Genomic DNA, 21353 nt, shown 5'->3' with positions numbered 1-21353 from the left:
GAACTAGTAACGACGCTTGGGCTGTTAATAGCAAAATAATGCCGTTAATAATGACGTTTAGACAGACCGACAGACAAGCAGACAGACGGAAAGAGTGAGGGAGAGAAACTAAGTGTATGACTTTACCTCTCACGTCTGTGTCTCTCAAGGGTGACTGGCAGCATCGTCTCTACTAACAGTTAAACTTTAAGTTCATTTTCTTCAAGACCACGCCGTTGTTACCTAGCGTATGAGAGCTGTCATGCCGTTTTTAAGTTGTTAATCGTCAGAGCAGCGCTAACAACGTTAGAGCGAATGCTAACGCGAGTGCAAACTGTAACGTTATGTGTGTGCGTCTGTGAGGTGAGTGAGAGAGGGCGAGAGAAATAGAGTTTGTGCTTTCCGTACATAATAAAACGTAATATATTGTGGAAAAAACATGGAAATAATCTGTCGTTTTTATCCTGATGTTTACTGTATTTATTAGTTTGGCCAGATTCAAATCAGATTCAAGCATTCAACGGCTCTGTAGTATAAAACTATTTAAAATTCAACATTTGAAGAATACAACATATAACATACAAGGCTGTAAATAGGGTTTGAAAATTAGTGAGGTCCGAAGTAAGGTGTTAAGAATTGTGCTATAATAACACCCACAAATGCACTACATATAGCCTAAACTTCAAAATAGACAGACATGTAGATGATTGTGAAAGATTTTTTATTCAGTATAATGTTTTACATGGAAAGTTCTTTTTGTTTTTTTTAGCTGAGGGAATTTTTATTTTATAACAAGTTATAAAAAATAACGTTAGAATAATGACACTGCACACTAAAAACTCCTGGGTCAAAACTAACCCATAATGGGTTATTTTTGACCCAAATCCTGGGTTAAAAAGGGACCAACTAATTTCTGGGTTATTTCAACCCAGAAAAATGGGTTATTCTTTTTGACCCAACTTCTGGGTTAAATACCTGACCCAAATGCTGGGTTACAATAACCCAACATTGTAGTTAATATAACCCAACTTCTGGGTCAAAAGAACAACCCAAATATCTGGGTTGAAATAACCCAGAAATTAGTAGGTCCCTTTTTAACCAAAGGTCAGAGGTCAAAAATAACCTAACTTGGGTAACTATGCCAGTATGCCTTATTTCAGAAAATAAAACACTTACACACTTCAAGCACTTTTACATTTTTATTGCATTAAATTAAATTCAATAAAAAAAAAACACACACACTTGGACCTATTCATTTTAGGTCACACTGTAATAACATTGTATAACAATTAGACATTTAAAAAATAGAAAAATAAACAACTTATTCTCTCTCAAACATTTGACAGCATTCAATAACTGGATTGAACTTGAGGCTTTAAACATTGGTTGTGTCATTTACTGCAGCTTAACACGATTAAACAGTTCTGCAATTAAGCAAGGCAGTCTTAAGAAATTTGACAGGTTTGATTCAGATCCCTCAATCTGATATACAACTTGCTGCAGAAACTCCCATGCGGGAGCACACTGCTTGGGGTAGTTGATATCAAGAACATAAAATGCCTTGAAACACACGTCAACTGCCCGAAACAGAGTGCCTGACCAGCTAATATCACAAATGCCTGAGAAGCACATTGCTGGGGGTCTCCCAGCCCCAGGACAGAGAGGAATGGCTTTGATTGCAAGAGGTATTCCACCATATTTGTTCCAACCTAAAACAGACAGAGACAGAAAGATACACAAAAGAATGTGAATATTGTGTAGAAGGTGAACTGTAAGCAAGATAATAGACTACCAGTTTGTGTTATAATGCTGATACTAACTGTACAAGGAAGCCAAATGAACTGTGGTTCTTAATTGGTGTGTTCATTTTGAGTGGGTCATGAATGTGTAAAAGAAAATGTGGATTGAGAACCACTCAGAGTAATAAAACTTTACAGCATAGTTAGAATTAAGAATATTCTCTCTCAGAGTGGTGCTGAGAAACTGGTCCATTGTACTTACAGGCATTTGGTGTATGGACGCTGTCCGGGACACTTCAATGGAGTGCTGGACAGTCTTCTTCCCAACCCTGTAGACGGCCTGTGGCACCATGTTGGGTAGAAGTGTTAGCGCTAGTTCCCCTTTGGCATCTGTAGGTTAACAATATTCTAGGTATCAGTATGTGTGTGAAAAAATAAAACGACTATAGAAATATGTAAATGAAAATGAACAGACATTTTTAATCTTTTACAAAGTTTTGCAGTAGAGATAACACACATCAGGTACAGATAAGGAACAATTAGGGGGTTAAAAGGGCTAAAAGCAAAATTAACGGAAATGATACATGTACACATACAATATATTATGTCTTGTATGACCCACTCATCTCATTAGACACCATTTTCTTATTAAGTGCATTCACATCTTTGTAAAAAAAAAAAAAAAGCATCAAGTTAAATGAGCATCAGTTTCCATATGAGTTCCATACAGTCTATACTGTCTATCTTTTCTTTCATTAACAAGTGTAATAATGACATTAATGCAAAGGTGAATATCTGGCCCATTATTATGCATAACAGCTAAAAGACAAGGCACAAGTATCTTTTAACTAAAAGGGTTATTATAGATATGCATTCCCCACTGTCAAAGAAGTTGTGACTGTCACAAAATCTTGCACTGACACATTTAAAACGTATTAAAGAAAAAAATGTTTAGGTATAGAGAGATGATGTGAGGGCAGTTAAGAGTAAAACACTCACCTCTAAAATTCTCTATCAGCTCAGACAGCCGCCACTCAGTTAGCTTATCAGCGACAAAGCTGTCCATTTAAAATGACCTGGAGAAAACATAGCAATAGAAGTTAGCAACAATTTGAAGACCTGACACGTTTCTTTAACTCTTACCACTTAAAGGAACACTCCACTTTTTTTGGAAATAGGCTCATTCTCCAGCTCCCCCCGAGTTAATAAGTTGATTTTTACCGTTTTGAAATCCATTCAGCCGTTCTCTTGTTCTGGCGATATCACTTTTAGCATAGCTTAGCATAAATCATTGAATCCTATTAGACCAGTAGCATCGCGTTCAAAAATGACCAACGAGTTTCGATATTTGTCCTATTTAAAACTTGACTCTTCTGTAGTTATATCGCGTACTAAGACCAGCAGAAATGTAAAGCAGCGGTTTTCTAGGCTGATAAGATTAGGAACTACACTCCCATTCCGGCGTAATAGTCGAGGAAGTTTGCTGCCGTAACATGGCCGAAGCAGGCGCATTAATATCACACAGCGCCTGAAATTAGATCCCAGCTAGGTAACTTCCAATGTGACCGGTGCTAAGTTTGTGTAATTCCGGTTGTTGCAGCTGTCAGAGTTGCAGCTGGTAAATTGTTAGTGGCTGGATTTACCTGTGTGTGATTAGCTATGGTTATGTGCATTGTAAGGGGCTGTGATAGTAAGTCGAAGACGTAATCTACTACCATCTTTCATAGAATTCCCACGAAAAAAAAAGCAATTTCGACTAATGAATCAATGGCTGGCTGCTCTGAACATAGATCTCAAAACACCGTTAGAAACGATCAAGAAATGGCGTGTTTGCTCCGAGGATTTTGAACCAGATGACTATTTGGATAGTTTTACCGATACTACAGCACGGCGTCTAAAGGACACGGCGATCCCAACAATCTTCAAACTAACGTTACAGACAGGACAACAAGGAGCATCGCCCACGGCTGTAAGTGAAACATGATTAATTGCTAACGTTACCTGTGAAATGCAACCCCTGACGACTAGGTTTGGGCGAACAGTTGGCTTAGTATTTGCTATGACCAAATTCCATGTGTGATTGCAAAAGAAAGTTATTGCGAACAGTCGGTGGTGTTTTAAAGTCAGTTTTGAGTAAAAGTGTACATCATGAATGTAAGCCTGAAAATGCAAACTGACAGTATGCATTTAAAATCTTTATATTATATAATGTAGCAGGAATAACTTACTCTTGCGACAGCTGGCCATTAGGTCCACTCGGCGTGTGACGTTTTTTCTAGTTTATTTTGTCAAACCGGAAAAAAAAATCGACTATTGCAGGATGCAGCATTGCATCCAAGTCCTCGGATGTTGCGACCTGACACTTCCTCATCAGGTAGATCCACCCTTGCCATCGATGGCAATACCTAGTCCCACTCGCGACAACACAGGCACTCACTTTTAGTTGGCATGGGTTGGCAAGCCCCACCAGCGCGAATCTGCTCTCCTCATCCCTTCTGTCCAAGGCAGTTCAGACACACTTTCTTGTCTTTCGCGTACCAAAACCTTAGCTTCAGTGAATTCTGGTTCAAATTGATACGGTTTAGGATCTGCACCAAAGTAAATATCTTCTAAATCGTCTCTCACAAATGTCTCCATGGCGAGGAACGCTGTCTGTGCTGTGCATGCACGTTGGATATGTTGACGGAAGTAAACATTTGCACATGTGCTGTGTGGTATTACTGCGCCTGCTTCGGCCATGTTACGGCAGCAAACTTCCTTGACTATTACGCCGGAATGGGAGTGTAGTTCCTAATCTTATCGGCCTAGAAAACCGTATCTTTACATTTCCGCTGGTCTTAGTACGCGATATAACTACAGAAGAGTCAAGTTTTAAATAGGACAAATATCGAAACTCGTTGGTCATTTTTGAACGTGATGCTACTGGTCTAATAGGATTCAATGATTTATGCTAAGCTATGCTAAAAGTGATATCGCCAGAACAGGAGAACGGCTGAATGAATTTCAAAACAGTAAAAATCAACTTATTAACTCGGGGGGAGTTGGAGAATGAGCCTATTTCCAAAAAAAGTGGAGTGTTCCTTTAAGCCAGTAGAGCACTGTATAATATGATAAGCACAGCGCAGCTGGTTAACATAACTCAACTATTGTGTTGCCTCGTCGCTCTAGCCACGGCTAAAGGGGGTTGCACACTGGACGAGAAGGGTATTTAAAATAAACACATTATTCTTTATGGGGCCGTTCACATGTCGCGCCTAAAAACGCGTGGAAAACGCTAGGCGCGCCGCTTTCCTCCTATCAACAAAGCGCTCGTGCGCTTGTGCTCCAGAAGCGTGTGCCGTTGCTAAGCAACCATGACCTGCGCTCTCCATAAACACGCGGAAGATTCAGGAAAGGATAAATGGATTTTCAGCATTAAAAATCATTTGCAGTAGCTCTGTTATTAAATTTATTTAAAAATATTTATTCCTGTACAGCTATGATAAACTGTTTCTCCGGCTTGGAAGTGCTTTCAATGCTATTAAGGGAAAGGATGAAGCTAATTGGTTAGTTCATGTCACATGACCTGCGGTGTGCATGCCGCGCGCCTACATTTGAAATAAACTTGAGCGCGTAAATGTACATAGCTTATATTAAATTTACTCTTCTTTCTCACAAATCGTCGTTAATGTATATACTGACTTCACCATGTGCTGCAACATAAATTTAGTTTTACATTAATTTACAGAAATCGGCTACTTGAATGAAAAATTGCTAATGTTATTGGATTTTCAGGTGATATTCTCATTTAATTTAGTTAACAGACAGTAAGTGTTAAGACTGCAGTCTCAGCAATGGTCTTTAATTATACAGTACAATCATAACATAGTACTGGCATTATCTAAACCCATAATATCCTTAAACGTAACAATATTGCTGGCCATAAACTGATAAAGTACGCGATACCTCGAGTTGTCCAAGACGCAGCGAGGGCGGCTTCTCGTCCGGTGTACGACCCCCTTAACGCGGCATGAAGTCTCCACTAGCTGCACTGTACTTATCGTATTACCACGAGTATTAAAACAATGAGATAAGTACAGCACAATTTATGAAAAATAGAATTTAAACACCGTGTAAAATGAATTCAGTCATTTAGGTCATACATGTATTTCTCAACGATGTGTAAAAAGCATTTCAACCATTTTGACATCGAATTTCATGAACTTATCGTTATTTTTAATCATTCAAATTTGGCTGGGTGGTTAATTACACTTTCTTCTTTAGTCTGAAAAACTCAAAACACATTTACTTTCACTTTACACGGACTTTAAACTAGTTACATATCTGCGGGTGACTACATGCTAACCACAGAATTACCATGATAAGCCATGGTCATTTTTTCAGCAAACGGTGCTAAACTACTAACGGGGACATGGACACAGAAAAGTTTACGTTACATTGACACTGAAAATACTTGCTTACCTTGAATACGCGACGAAGTTGTACCGAAGAAGCCCAGGCCAAAAAGGATCGAGCGTGAAGTTCAAGTGACGGTTATTTCAAACGACTGTTGTGAGAAAATACCAGAACAACAGCGGGGGCGGGGGGAAGGGTCGTGAACCCAGAACATGGGTTACTCTTTGAAAAATAACCCATAAACCTAAACAACCCAGGAGTTGGGTCAAAATATTAGCCCTATAACCCAGAAAATGGTTACTCTCTGAAAAAATAACCCATAATTTTAACCCAACACAAATAACCCAGAAAATGGGTTAAAGAAATAACCCAGGAGTTTTTAGAGTGTGGCATAAAACTAACGCCGGTTTCACACTGCACACGTAAGCAGAGCAGAAGCGGCGCGCATCCATTTTCCTTTCACACTGGAAGCGTTTGTCGCGCGCAGCTGAACCGCAGCTTGTGTACTTCCAATATAGACAAGTATTGTTCATTCAGTCACGCATTTCAGGTGTTCTCCAAGAACTGTCTGTCATGTGCTTTGATTTATGGTATGTTGTAGATTTAAGTAGCAAATTAGAAACGCTAAAATATTGAATATCTTTTTAGACAACGTCCCAAAGTGTCACACTAAATTGGACAAACGAGTCAAAAAACACGTATAATAGGTGGATCTGGCAACAAACGGAGGCTGCTGCACCCGCGCTCTCATTCAACGCGTTTTCAAGCCCCGTTCACTACGCTAGCTTCTCGCAGCAACATGAATTGCAAACACTTATGTGATATGAGGTGGTTTAAACGGCTAAATAATCATTTAAAGAACTGACATTTTATTTTTGAATATAAAAAATGACCGAGGTCCGGAACTCGGTGACCTCATGGCTACGACCGTGATAATATAAACAATGCACCATTTAATAACACACATCACTTGTATTGAAATTTTGCTCGCCTCTCTTTTAAGCAGGCAAAGTGATCAATTACCCTCTCATTAAAATCAGGCATGTTCCTGACAAGTTCCCTCTCCATTGAAAGCATGGCCAATGCATTCAGACGTCTCGCTACGCGTGCGTGCTGTACATCTTCGAGCACGCATCAGTGCGTATTACGAAATCACGTTGGGGCGAGCCCTCCTGGTGCCCATTGAAATGCATTGTAGGGTTCAAAATTTGAAAAAAAAAATCTCACAATATAACTCTATGAGACCGGCTGGGGCAATTTTCAATCTGACTGAGATCGCCCCAAGGGGGCGGGGTTTTTGGTTGGAAAGTGACATTCAGGCTGTTGATTGTACAGTAATATGCAGACTAGGACCAGCAAAATAAGACTCTTTTTCACCTCTCTTTTTTCGTGTGGCTCAAGGAGGGTGATGCACTATCGCCCACCATGGGCCAGCCGCCCCTGTTTAAAACGTAACAATCACTTTAATCTAGCTTGCGCTAACAGTTGTACACAGAACTTGTTGCTTTGGAAGGGGCGTGGCAGGCTGAAACGCCATCTAAGCTGTTCACCAATCACAATGCAGTGGGACTGCTAACCAATCACAACACGTTTCATTTTTCTGAAAAAAAAAATAAAATTGTTACCCGTCTTGAAAATCCTTCTTGATTTATGAATATTTTAAAGGTGCCATAGAATGCATTGAGAGAATATTTTAAATTGTTCTCTGATATCTACATAGAAGGTATATGGCATAGGAAAGGGCAAAAAAATCTCTAGAAACAGTTTACAGGTCCATTTACAACCCTAGGATTTGTCCCTAGAATGAAATGTTCTGTTATTGCCTTATTTGGAAGCTTCATGAATATTAATGAGCTCTGCTCTGATTGGCTGTTTCACACAGCTGCTCATCTGTATAGCTGGCACATTGACAAAAATATATATTTAATTAGGAGCTCTAGCCGCTTTTAATATGTGGTTTGTTGAATCTGCCGTTTTGAATCGCCGACATTTTAGTCTCATTACATTACTGTGATCCATGTGCTCTGTGTAACCTTATAATGCAGAGGCCAGAGGGAGTGCTTAGGTTACTTACCACACACGCTCAGCTGCCTGATATTTGGGATCTGTAAATCATTCGCCATCATCCGTGCAGTTATTTCTCCATCTTTCACCATCATCAGCGCAGTAATCTCTCTGTTTATGTGGTAAGTGAAATCTTTTGGACTGCAATGTAACAGGCTAGCGCTAACATTAAGCTAATCGTGTCCCTTCAGTGACTCGCCTTGTTTTACTGATGTACTGACGTTACTGATGATTGGGCGATGCAAATGTTGGGGGCGTAACTATTAACGATCCCGGGACTATTCCGTAACAGTCGGTGTTATGTCGGTGTTAAATTGACCTATTTTTCGGTGGTCTTTTGCAAACACTAAATTTATATAAGAAGGAGGAAACGATGGTGTTTGAGACTCATGGTATGTCATGTCCATGTACTGAACTGTTATTATTTAACTATGCCAAGGTAAACACAGTTTTCCATTCTATGGCACCTTTAATATTTTGGCTGGAAACAAGACAAAAAAAAAATCAAAGTAAGAAAAAGCATTTTTTGCAGTGAAGTGCTTGTGCAGCATAGTATTTATGAGGATGTTTTTTTTTTGTATAATATAAATACATTTTCTATCATTGAAAGTACAAAAGAACATTTATTTGCAATAAAAATACAAATCCTTTGTAACATAATGAGTCTTTACTGTCACCTTTATTCAATGCATCCTTTCTGAATAAAAGTATTGTTTTTTGTCTCATGTCTTCGTTATTAAATGAATAAAGTGATTTCAGTGTGTTCAAAACCATATTCAAAGGTATTTTGGTTGGGCGGTTTTACGTTTAATTTAATTTATTGGTAATTTAATTTAAACAAATTGCAAAAATAATGAAAACTTAATCACCACCAGATAACATTTTTGCTTTTTGGGATTTGCTGTTACTTGTACCTTTTTCCCACAAAGTCCTCAGATGGATTTAATTGTGCTTTCTTTCTCTCTGTGTGTTTAAGTGTGTCAGGGAGCGAACATCAAACTGGCTCTTCTGGGAACAGTGGATGATCATTATCAGATTCTTGTAAAAATGTACAGCAACTGCACCGTCGTTCTGGAAAACCTGGAAATCACATATATGACAGAAAAACATGACTTGTCTTTTCTCAAGGTATAATATTTCCATTTTCAAACACTATAAATAATGCTATTTTACTGTTACCTTAGTGTTTGGTTGTATTGTAAGTCATCTGTACACTTTTAGTTTATATTTGTCTTTAATTGTATTTTGTGTTGTTCCTGATTTTTTGTTTAGAGCATCCAAGAAGTTGGTGGCTATGTTCTTATAGGGACCAACTCGGCCCCCAGCATCCCCCTTGAGAATCTGCGCATTATTCATGGCCACTCTCTTTTTGAAGACAAATATGCTTTGGCTGTCCTCCTCAACTCCAACTACAGTATCGGACAAGGCGTGAACCAGTTACCACTGACTAGCTTAACTGGTATGTGCTTATATAAAACTGTTCTTTGTGTGTTTGTGTTTGTGTTTGTGTTTGTGTGTGTCCTGTTTAATGGGAATATCAAATGCTTCAAAACTCACCTATATCTGTATGTCTTTCACATATTTGTTTTGTAGAGAAAATAATAAGATTTAATAATTATATTTGGAAAATATTTATAGACTTGTATTTCAAATGTGAAGTTTGTCAAATGTGAAAGCATTGTTCAAACACTGTTGTTTCCCTTCCTAGAAATACTGAGGGGCGGAATCAAGTTTGCCAGTAACAGTTATTTATGTAACGTGGAGACCATCCAGTGGACTGACATTCTGAACATGAAGAATCAGCCTAAAATCAGAGAGCCAGTACCAAGCTTAGCAAAACACTGTAGGTCCCTCAGGAGTTTGTATACATATATATTAAATGGTACTATTTACTTGAGAATTTTGAGTAATAGTATTCTACTTTATCTCCCACAGGTAAGAAGTGTGATACGAGCTGTTACAATGGTTCCTGTTGGGGCCCTGGCCCCCAAAACTGCCAAAAAAGTAAGTTGTCTTAAATTTCAAAGTGTCCGAATACAATTTTATATCTTAGTGAATTAGTGAGAACATTGTATTGAAAAATGTTTCATAAAAATATAATAAAAGGAAAACATTGAAAATCTTTCAAAAGTTAGTGACTGAAAAAAGAGGGATCATACAAAATGCTTGTTATTTTTTATTTAGTACTGACCTGAATAAGATATTTCACATAAAATATGTTTACATATAGTCCACAAGAGAAAATAATAGTTAAATTTATAAAAATTACCCCATTCAAAAGTTTACATACGATGATTCAGAATACTGTGTTGTTACCTGAATGATCCAGAGCTGTGTGGTTTTTGTGTTTTTTGTTTTTTGTTTTGAAAAGTGATGGTTCATGAGTCCCTTGTTTGTTCTGAATAGCTAAACTGCCCGCTGTTTTTCAGAAAAATCCTTCAGGTCCCACAAATTCTTTGGTTTTTCAGCATTTTTGTGTATTTGAACCCTTCCAACAATGACTGTACTGTATGATTTTGAGATCCAACTAAGGACAACTGAGGAGAGATCCCCCATATGACTGTAAAGCGCTTTGGGTGTACGGCACTACACAATGAAAGTGCTATATAAATGCATCATTCATTCATTCATTCAACTGAGAGACTCATATGCAACAGAAGGTTCAAATGCTCACTGATGCTCCAAGAAGGAAAACAATTCATTAAGAGCCAGGGGTGTAAACTTTTGAACAGAATGAATATCTGTACATTTTTCTTATTTTGCCTAAATATCTTTTTTTTTTTCATTTAGCACTGCCCTTCAGAAGCTACAGAAGATACATGTTTCCCAGAAGACAAAATAAGTTACCTAAATAATTTACCCAGATCTTTAAATTCAAAAAGTTTTCACCCCCCGCTCTTAATGCCTTGTGTTTCCTTTACCTAGAGCATCAGTGAGCATTTGAACCTTCTGTAATAGTTGCACGAGTCCCTCAGTTGTCCTCACTGTGAAAACATGGATCTCAAAATCATACAGTCATTGTTGGAAAGGGTTTAAATCCACAAAAATGCTGAAAAATCTAAGAATCTAAGAATTTGTTCTGAAGAACAGCAGGTAGTTTAAGTTTAAGAATGTAAACTTTTGAACAGGGTCATTTTTATAAATGAAACTATGATTTTAACTTGTGGACTATATGCAAACATCTTTTATGGGAAATATCTTATTCATGTCAGTACTAAATAAAAAATAACACGCATCCCTCTTTTTTCTGTAAAATAATTAACATTTTGCAGATTTTGCAAGGTGTATGTTATGCTGCGTTCCAGGCAGGTTTTTTAACTGGTAAATCACCACTTCAAACCATGACTCACGACTTTGTAGCGTTCCAGGCAAGTCACGCCAAATGAACACATTTATGAATTATTATTATTTTTATATTATTATTAATTTGACTGCGACGTTATATTGTCCTAAGCTCTATTTTTCCACCGTGTACTACTTGCATAAACACTGCACCCATTAGGGCTGACATTGTTGTTTCGCGGGCTATGTTACGTCAGAACTCGGAACTGGGAGTACATCGATCTAGTACGAGTTCACGAGTGGGAAGTCACGGGTTTGACTGTCGTTCCAGTGCACTTTCACTGGTAGCAGGTTGGAAAAACACGGGTTACGGGTTGTCTGGAACGCGGCATAAGCTTCTGACCTCAACTGTAGAAACATACAAAACAAAAAACAATCAAATTTGAAATTTTGAATCCAGTTTGAAATGTAACCCTAGGTTAACATAAACCTAGTTTCTAGCTCTTTGTTTCTTATTGTTCATATTTAACCCTGAGTTAGTAATACATAGTCCCACTGCAAAATGCACTTGAGTAACATTTTATTTCAGCTTTATGAGTAGTTTTTAATGTGCCTCTTTATGTATCTTATTGTGGTTTATTTAAGTTGATCCTTGGCTTATATTTCACAACTGATGAAAAAGCACTACTTGACCCCCAAAAGAATGTTTTGAAACCACTTCAGCAGAATATTGAATTGTTGTTGCTGTGCTCAACTGTAGAGGATCTGTGAAGTTTCTTCTCTCTCTGTATTTAGTGACTAAGGTGATCTGTGCGGAGCAGTGTTCAGGGAGGTGTATGGGACCCAAACCCATTGACTGCTGTAATGAACATTGTGCTGCTGGCTGCACTGGACCCAAACCAACCGACTGCCTGGTGAGAACCGCACATATACAAATAAAGATTTGTTTCTTAACAATTCACTTGTTAGCTCATTCATCTTTCAATACACACTGTTTAGATATAATTATGAGCTGAACTAGTTCAATGTGACTAATGAGAACAATATGACTCTTGACTCTTCGCTTGAATGTGTTAAAAGCTGTAACACTTATACTTACTTATTTTGATTAAATAACACAGTACAAGGCACGTCTGCAGTATTACAGTCAAACATTCATTAGCAATGAAGTGTAGCTGCAGTAAAAGTAATCTCAAGGGCAATGAAAATACTTGGACTAGTGCGCTCATGGGAAATGTTGTTTGTGTGTTCTGTAGGCCTGTAAGGACTTCCAGGATGAGGGGACATGTAAGGACGCATGTCCACCGCTCATGATCTACGACCCCAACACCCACCAGCTCGCTCCCAACCCTGACGGGAAATACAGTTTTGGGGCAACATGCATCAAGCTATGCCCACGTGAGGCTCTTCCTACTTGAACACATGACTAGATTCTAATTATATGTTTTATGCGAATTCAAGCTATTACAGGGATAGTTCACAACAATATCAAATTTGTCATCATTTACTCACCCTTATTGTTGTTCCAAAGCTTTCTTCCTTCTTCTTTTGAACATAAAAGAAGATGTTCTAAAGAATATTGGTTACTAAACATTTGCTGGTAGCCATTGACTTCTTCAGTATTTTTTCTGTTGGTTATCTTCAGAATTCTTTCTTCAGAATATTTTCTTTTGTGTTCAACAGAAGAAAGAAATACAGGTTTGAGGTTTTGAGGGTGCACTGTTGCTTTAAATCTTGAATTCTTGCATTCTGGAGATTAATGTTTTAGGGAACCAGAGTTAAAATATAAATAACACATTCCTGGCAAAGAGAAATACTTTGGTGTGGGTCGTGAGTCTTCAACTGTTGCTCAACTTTGGTTTTTGAATAACTGCTCAGAAATCAGCATAGCCATGACAGAATGATTTGTTGCAAACATCATTTTCTGTTGTGTTGTGTTGTGTTGTGTTGTGTTGTGTTGTGTTGTGTTGTGTTGTGTTGTGTTGTGTTGTGTTGTGTTGTATTGTGTTGTATTGTATTGTATTGTGTTGTGTTGTTGCTTTGGTTGGTTGTGGTTAATGACTCTGGAGTGACTGCTGGTTTGATGTTTTTTTTTCCTCAGACAACTATGTCGTGACAGACCATGGGGCATGTGTAAGAACATGTAGTCCTGGCACCTATGAGGTAGATGAGGGTGGAGTTCGGAAATGTAAGAAGTGTGATGGCCTTTGTCCAAAAGGTACAGTTGAGACTGCTTGTCAGGTGTATGCTGTTAGCATTTTTTTTCTTAAAAAAACAGCTTGTTTGTTTATCTGTTTAGGCAAACATTCTAGTCTTGTTGTAGTTGCAAAAAAATAGTTTTAGTAGAATAAAATATACAGTACATACCAAAAGTTTGGACACACCTTCTCATTCAAAGAGTTTTCTTTATTTTCATGACTATGAAAATTGTAGATTCACACTGAAGGCATCAAAACTATGAATTAACACATGTGGAATTATATTTAATTCTATCTATGTCCCGATCCGATCACGTGATCGGAAATTGGGCCCGATCACGTGGTTTCAGACTCGATCGGAATCGGATGTTACCTCCCGATCAGGACTCGGATATATATGTATATTTTCCAGGGCTCGCAAAATCGCTAGCCCGACGTTCTGGGGCTATTGTATTTTCCAGTCGGGCTACCAAAATGTTTTTTTTTAAAAAGTTTTAAATATGTTAAATAGTATAAGAAAAGTCTTAACTATAATTTAGGAGGTCTTAGGGTGTACTCACACTAGGCACGGTTGCCCTGAACCGGGCCCGAGTACGATTGTCCCCCCTCCCCACTCCACCTCTGGCCTGCACTCACATAGGGTTTCAGCATTCGTGCCGGAGCACACTTATGTCATTATGTTGCGATGGTTTCAGGATAAACAGGAAGAGCAACGCTCGTGCTGAATGCGAAATAGTTTACTTTGTGGATAATTATTTTAAATCGTTTGGTCCGCGGTGGTCCACAGCCCTCTCAACGCCTATTGTTAAACAGGTCTATCGCCTTTGTGGCTCTACAATTTTCACGCAATCGTGCTGCTCGTATGAGGAGGTTTTCAATTACCAGCTGAAGTGTAGCAATGACTTTGCAGCTTTGATTACGGACTACAAAAACGTTGATTACCTCGCAAAAGCGTGACATCACGCGTCCTGTTCCGTGTTTCAGCACGGTTAGCGCTCACACTGCATGCGCCCGAGTCCAACTGAACTGTGCTCTGGCCCACCTCTTCCAAGCGGGCCATGGATGGCTAAACGAGCCGCGCCCGGGCACGGTTCGGAGCACTCACACTAGTCAAACTGCGCTTTGGTGGTCAAACGCACTCGGGCACGGTTCAAACTGCCTAGTGTGAGTACACCCTTACATTTGGGGACGGAAAGACGAGAATGGCAATAGGGCTGGATTAAACTTCAAAAGGCAATGATGTCATTGAAGAAATATGCGCACTGCATGTTTCAAAGTCAAAACATGGCACTGATGTCTTTATATGAATGTATCTGAAGTGAACCGACTGTCCCCAGAAACGTGTCGTTGTCATTTTCATTTCATGCCTGATAAAACAGCGTTAATGCTGCTTTGTGTACAGCCGTTACTAGGGAAACCGTAATATTTCAGCGTTCCTAAAGCGCCCCCCTCGTGACAGAGAATGAATTTTTATTTCCACATTTTTTTCAGCTGTTTATGGTCAAATGATTGCAATTATCGACCTATGTTTTTATGCAGCAAACACATAGAGTTGTAAATGTGAAGGAAGTTAATGTGCCTTCTAAAATACTAAACAATTAAGACAGTAATATTATGTTTTAAATAAATATAATAAATGACATACTCGATTTATAAATTGCCTTAAATTGATATTTAAAAATTCTGCAGATACACCAAATAGAATAAATAAAATAAAATTCCTTCCTTGAAATTTGTTTATATTTGTGTATTGAAAACATTTTTGATTAAGTTTAGACTCCTATCTGATTTTCTATATTTAAAAAAAAAAAGTCTTTTTTTTTTTTTTTTGGGGGGGGGCTAGTTAAATTAATTTTTGGGCTACCAAAATCTGAAGAGTACCTGCCCGAAGGGCTACCAGAGATTTTGAAATTTTGCGAGCCCTGATATTCTATTAATTTTTAACACATCTATAGTTATGCGGTGCTATTTGTTTTTATATTAGACTTTTTTTATATTTACTGTTGCACTAATGTCCAGAAGAGAAGAATTTATGTAATTTATTACTTGAATGTTCAAGCTACCTCACAGAAGCGCTCTGTTTGTTAACAGAGTTGTTGAATGTTAAAATAAGGTGAATTAAATAAAAAAAGAATAAAGAAGAGCAAAGAAACAGATCCAGAATGTTCCGTATTTTTTATGTATTATAGAAGTATCGGATCGGGACTCGGTATCGGCAGATACTGGAAATCAAATCGACTCGAGGGAAAAATACCTGATCGAGACATCCCTACTATATATATACTATATGTACTTCTGCACAACACAACTGATGGTCCCAACCCCATTTATAAGGCAAGAAATCCCACTTATTAAACCTGACAGGGCACACCTGTGAAGTGAAAACCATTTCAGGTGACTACCTCTTGAAGCTCATCAAGAGAATGCCAAAAGTGTGCAAAGCAGTAATCAAAGCAAAAGGTGGCTACTTTGAAGAACCTAGAATATGACATATTTTCAGTTGTTTCACACTTTTTTGTTATGTATATAATTCCACATGTGTTAATTCATAGTTTTGATGCCTTCAGTGTGAATCTACAATTTTCATAGTCATGAAAATAAAGAAAACTTTGGTTCAAAGGTGTGTCCAAGGTGTGTCCAAACTTTTGGTCTGTAGTGTATATACATTTAAAGGGGTCCTATCATGCTTTTTCACTTTTTGAAATTTAGTCAGTGTGTGGTGCGTATGTTTGGGCATAATAAAAAAAAAAATCTACAAAGTTACAAATCTCAAGGTCCACTCCAATGGGAGATATTTAGCTTTAAAAAATATATAAATTTTCAAGAACTACAACAAACAGCTTGTTTGGACTACACAGCATTGTTTTACGGATGTTATGATGGGACAAAGCTCATTAAAATATCATTCAAATAAATCCCGCCTATGGAAATTTGAATCGTTGGCGGGTGGGTAGGGACGAGGTGTGGATTAGCCTAAATTTAGCAATGTAGTATGTACAGCCACTTCTGGGATGCTTCAGCGAGCCGCAGGGTGGCTGGTATAAATGCAAGCATTGACTAAAGTGTCCACAAACTGCTCTGGTAACCGTGCTGGAGCCGCGCCGTTGATATGTGTCATATAGAGGGTCGAAACACATGCAGAACTGATGTAAACAGAAGCATTGACTGGAGTGTCGATCATTGGTTGCCACGTCAGAGCCACGCCGTAGACGTGTGTGATGTGTGGTAAAAGATTTATTCATCATACAGTGTAGATAGCTTCACTAGCCTTAGGCTGAAGCTGGTTTCAGGCATGTAAATAATTAAATAAAGTAGCACAATAATGATAATATCATGTATCGGTGATCTCGCAGGCTAACACTATTGTAGCGTATTATTTACTCGCCCTCTATGCATCCTAGGTGTATATGACTTCCTTCTTTCTGATGAATGCAGACAGAGTTTACAATAAAAATTATCCTGGCACTCCCAAACTTTAGAACAGCATAGACTGGTGTTTCTCTCCATCAGTCCAAAACAAGTCCAATAAATGCATAATAAAAAGTGCCTCACATGGCTCCGGGAGGGTCAATAAAAGCCTTCTGTAGCAAACCGTTGTGTTTTTGTAAGAAAAATATTCATATTTGAAACGTAAGAATCACTTTAATCTAGCTTGCGCTAACAGTTGGAAAAATAACTTGCTGCTTTGGGAAGGGGCGTAGCAGGACTGAAATGCAAGATGTTGGCCAATCGCAATGCAGTGGGACTGCTAACCAATCACAATACATTAAATTTTTTGGAAGGCAAGCCTTCATCAAACCCGGAACTAATCGAGCCTTTTTTGCCAGGCTGAAGAGAAAACTATTGTAATAATGTAAACTATGTGAAAAACCATTTTTTTGAACCACCAAGCATGAGAGCATGTTCTAGTACACCCCCAAAACAAAATAAAGACTTTGTAAAAGAGTATAATAAAACCCTTTGAAATTATAAAAAGCTTGAAAAACTGTAATTTATTACGCTGTCTATTAGTAGTCTGTCCTACCATAATATTGCAAATATAAACCTTTTTAAAGCTTTTATAACAATATAGCCAACATATAGCCATGATATATAAATGTTTGTATGCTACCTGTCAAAAGTTTTGATACACATATTTATTCATTATTCATCATTCCAACCCACCCATTTGAATATTACTGTAAAGTACACTACCAGTCTCTTTTAAAAAAACACAGCAAAAACAGTAGAATTCTGAAATATTTTTGCTATATAAAATAGTTTTCTATTTATATATTTAAAAATGTAATTTATTCATTTGATTTCAAAGCTGAATTTTTAGCATCATTACTCCAGTCACATCATCCTTCAGAAATCATCCTAATATTCTGGTTTTGGTTTGTTTGATGAATAGAAAGTTCAGAAGAACAGCATTTATCTGAGATATAAATCTTTTTATTTCAGACAAATGTTGATCTTTCTGTTTTAAATATTGATAATAAGAGTAATGCCAAAAATGTAGCGTTGATCACAGGAATAAATTAAATATATTTCAATAGAAACAGTTATTTTAAATGATAAAAAATATATAAAAATGTTACTGTTGCTGTGCTTTGGACCAAATAAATGCAGACTTCTTTAAAAAACATTAACAATCTCACTGTTTAAAAACTTTTGAGTGTATATTTAAAATATATTAAAACATTCATACATAGGATTAATTTAAATTTGTTTATAACTATGCCATTTAAGGTTTGCCCAAAAGGTTTTTAAGGTCCTTCAAAGCATAAATTCAGTCAAGTGTGTCAAAACCTTTTACTGGTAGCATGCTAAATGTATTATTGCCATCACAGCTAATTCTTTACCTAACAAAAAAGTTGCTGTTAATATTTAATATGTTTGCTACCATCCCTCTAGTTTGCAATGGGCTGGGAATGGGGCCTCTGGCCAATGTCCTGTCAATCAATGCCAGCAACATTGATTCCTTTGAGAACTGCACAAAAATCAGCGGCGGTGTTGCAATTCTCACCACCACATTTAATGGGTGAGAAAGATGTTTCACACTCTCTGATAACCAGGAATCGATTACACATTGCTTAATATTTTTCATGTTTTAATTATTTAGATTTGTGTGATTGAGCTAAATCTTATACAAACTTTTTGGTATCCTTTTTATTTTTATTATTTACAGGGACCAGTTTACTAGAACTCCAGGAATGGACCCGGCCAAACTCAATGTATTTAAAACTGTAAAAGAAATTACTGGTAAGAATGCAGTGGTTTAATATTGGAAATTTGTAATGGTTAAAATGGTGTTTCATGTAGGGGACCTTTAGCCCCTCAGTGTTCGTAAACATTCTGAAGATATTCCTCCTGTCCTAACTGTCCTAAAGGCTACCTAGTGATTAAGCAGTGGCCAAAAGACATGCCGTCCCTCAGAGCCTTTGAAAACCTTGAGATCATCCTTGGACGTACAAAAAAGCAGTAAGTTAATAAAAAAAACTGCAGTCTCAAATATGTCAGCAATCTCAGAATGTTAAAACATTACAATGAATATCTCTTTGAGTCTGTTTAATACATAAAGACACCCCGTCTCTTCCACCCACAGAGGTACATTCAGCTTTGCTGTCATCCAGACTGAAATCACACATTTTGGACTGCGTTCTCTGAGGGAGATCAGTGACGGTGACGTGGTCATCTCTCAGAATAAGCATCTCTGCTACACCAGCCATGACCACTGGAAACGCCTCTTCAAATCTACACAGCAGACTGTCAGAATGTCAGGAAATGCTGATGCTGCCACCTGTGGTAATGCATTATCGCAATAAGACCTGTCAAATAATTTCAATTTACAGTTCAGATCAAAAGTTTACATCCGCCTTTCAGAGTTTGCAAAATGTTAATTATTTTACCAAAATAAGAGGGATCCTTCAAAATGCATGTTATTGTTTATTTGGTACTGACCTGAATAAAATGTTTCACATAAAATATGTTTACATATAGTCCACAAGAGAAAATAATAGCTGAATTTATACAAATGACCCTGTTCAAAAGTTTCTTAAAGATTCTTAATACTGTGTTCTTCCCTGAATTATCCACAGGTTTTTTTTTTGTTTGTTTGTTTATTAAACCAAAAAATTTTTATGAATTCAACTATTCTTTTTTCTTGTGAACTATATTTTATGTGAAAATCTTATTCATGTCATGTCATTTTCTATGATCCCTCTTATTTTGGTAAAATTAACTTTTTGCAGATTCTAAAAGGGGGATGTAAACTTTTGACCTCAACTGTAGTTCACCCAAAAATTACTATTCTCCCATATGTCATTCCAAAAAGGTAATGTGTCAAAGCAATCTTCACACAATCCTTTTCCAAATACAGTTCATAGTGACCACATCTGTCAAACTCAAAAAAAGCACACAAAACATTGTGAACGCTTCATTAATGTTGTTTATATAACTTATGTGCTTTATTTCAAGTAATCTTTTGTGGATAATAAGAGCACTTAATTGTATTGAGTGTGCATTTGTCATGTACAAAAGCTACAAAAATGTCCTAAAATCAAACATCGCAATTGATTAACATTGCACAGGCCCAACAAATATGATGAATAATGATAATACAGTAACTGAATATGAATAATGCCAAGTTCACAGTAGCTGTGTGGAGATTTGGAAACACTTTAGATTAGGGAACATATTTACTAAAAGTTTTCCCAAAATAAACTCAAAATACAAAAAGATATTTGTTGTAGTAGTTATGTTTGTGTATTGGGTTAAAGGATGTAGAATATGGTCATGCAGAATAAGGCATTAATTTGTGCTTTATAAGTAATAAACAGCCAATAAGCTAGCAATATGTATGCAGATAAGCAGCTATTTAATAGTTAATAATGTTTCCAAATCTAAAATGACAGAAAATGCCACAGAAAATAAAAACTTACAGGTTTGGTGCATGAGTAAATAATAACAAAAATCTCTCTTCTGGGTGAGCTATTCCTTCAAATGCAAGCATCCATTTGTAATGAAATGTTAACATTTTTGCTTTTAAAGACATTTGACCCAAAGTTGATTTATAAGGTTGATCTGTCTTTTGTGTTGATATCTTTTCTGAATGTCTGTGTTACAGCGAATCAGAACAGCACATGTGATGAGATGTGCACAAATGATGGATGCTGGGGTCCTGGTCCCACTATGTGCTTCACCTGTAAGCATTACGCCCGTAAAAAACACTGTGTGTCTTCCTGCAACCTGCTGGCTGGGTGAGTGAGAGCTTTATTATGCCTTCTCAGTTTATCCATTAAACTCTAAATAATAGTTCCCTTCCGGGAACTCAACACTGCGTCCTGAAACGCTGTGGGGAACGCCATTGGCGGGTCATAGTCCAACGTCCAATGAGAAACGGGAGTGACGTCACAGGTGTGGTGACGTCAGCGACCAGGAAGTATAAAAGCACGTGCGTTTGAAGCTGATCCCCTATCTCTCTCCTCACCCAGCGGATCGTTTGACCTCCTCTTGGATGAGGAAGCCCGCACTGCGGTTCCTTCCCTCCAAGAGGAGGAGTCAACGCTTCATCTGTCTTCCTCCGAGGAGGTTGACATTGAGAGCGTTGACACCCCACAACCGCCCCCCCGTTCACCCCAGTACGAGGAGCTAGTCGAGGTGCTGACTAACGCGGTGGCCAAACTAAATATCAGCTGGCCACCCGTTCAAGAAC

At 37.7% G+C, this 21353-nt stretch overlaps 1 protein-coding gene across 1 annotated transcript in view; it reads left to right on the top strand.

The window, feature by feature from the left end:
• LOC141345021 (epidermal growth factor receptor-like) overlaps positions 1–21353 on the top strand; it is a 42409-nt gene that overhangs the window by 6690 nt on the left and 14366 nt on the right. The window contains exons 2-13 of the mRNA XM_073849917.1: positions 9154–9305; positions 9450–9636; positions 9886–10020; positions 10113–10181; positions 12255–12373; positions 12716–12857; positions 13561–13677; positions 18554–18680; positions 18828–18901; positions 19030–19120; positions 19245–19444; positions 20766–20898. Coding sequence (XP_073706018.1) covers positions 9154–9305; positions 9450–9636; positions 9886–10020; positions 10113–10181; positions 12255–12373; positions 12716–12857; positions 13561–13677; positions 18554–18680; positions 18828–18901; positions 19030–19120; positions 19245–19444; positions 20766–20898 — 1546 coding nt within the window. The remainder of the gene's footprint in view (positions 1–9153; positions 9306–9449; positions 9637–9885; positions 10021–10112; positions 10182–12254; positions 12374–12715; positions 12858–13560; positions 13678–18553; positions 18681–18827; positions 18902–19029; positions 19121–19244; positions 19445–20765; positions 20899–21353) is intronic.

This window comes from Garra rufa, chromosome 10 (assembly GCF_049309525.1).
Source record: "Garra rufa chromosome 10, GarRuf1.0, whole genome shotgun sequence".
Taxonomy (NCBI): domain Eukaryota; kingdom Metazoa; phylum Chordata; class Actinopteri; order Cypriniformes; family Cyprinidae; genus Garra; species Garra rufa.
Note: the sequence above shows the minus strand (reverse complement) of the source record. Positions and strands in the feature narration are given on the sequence as shown.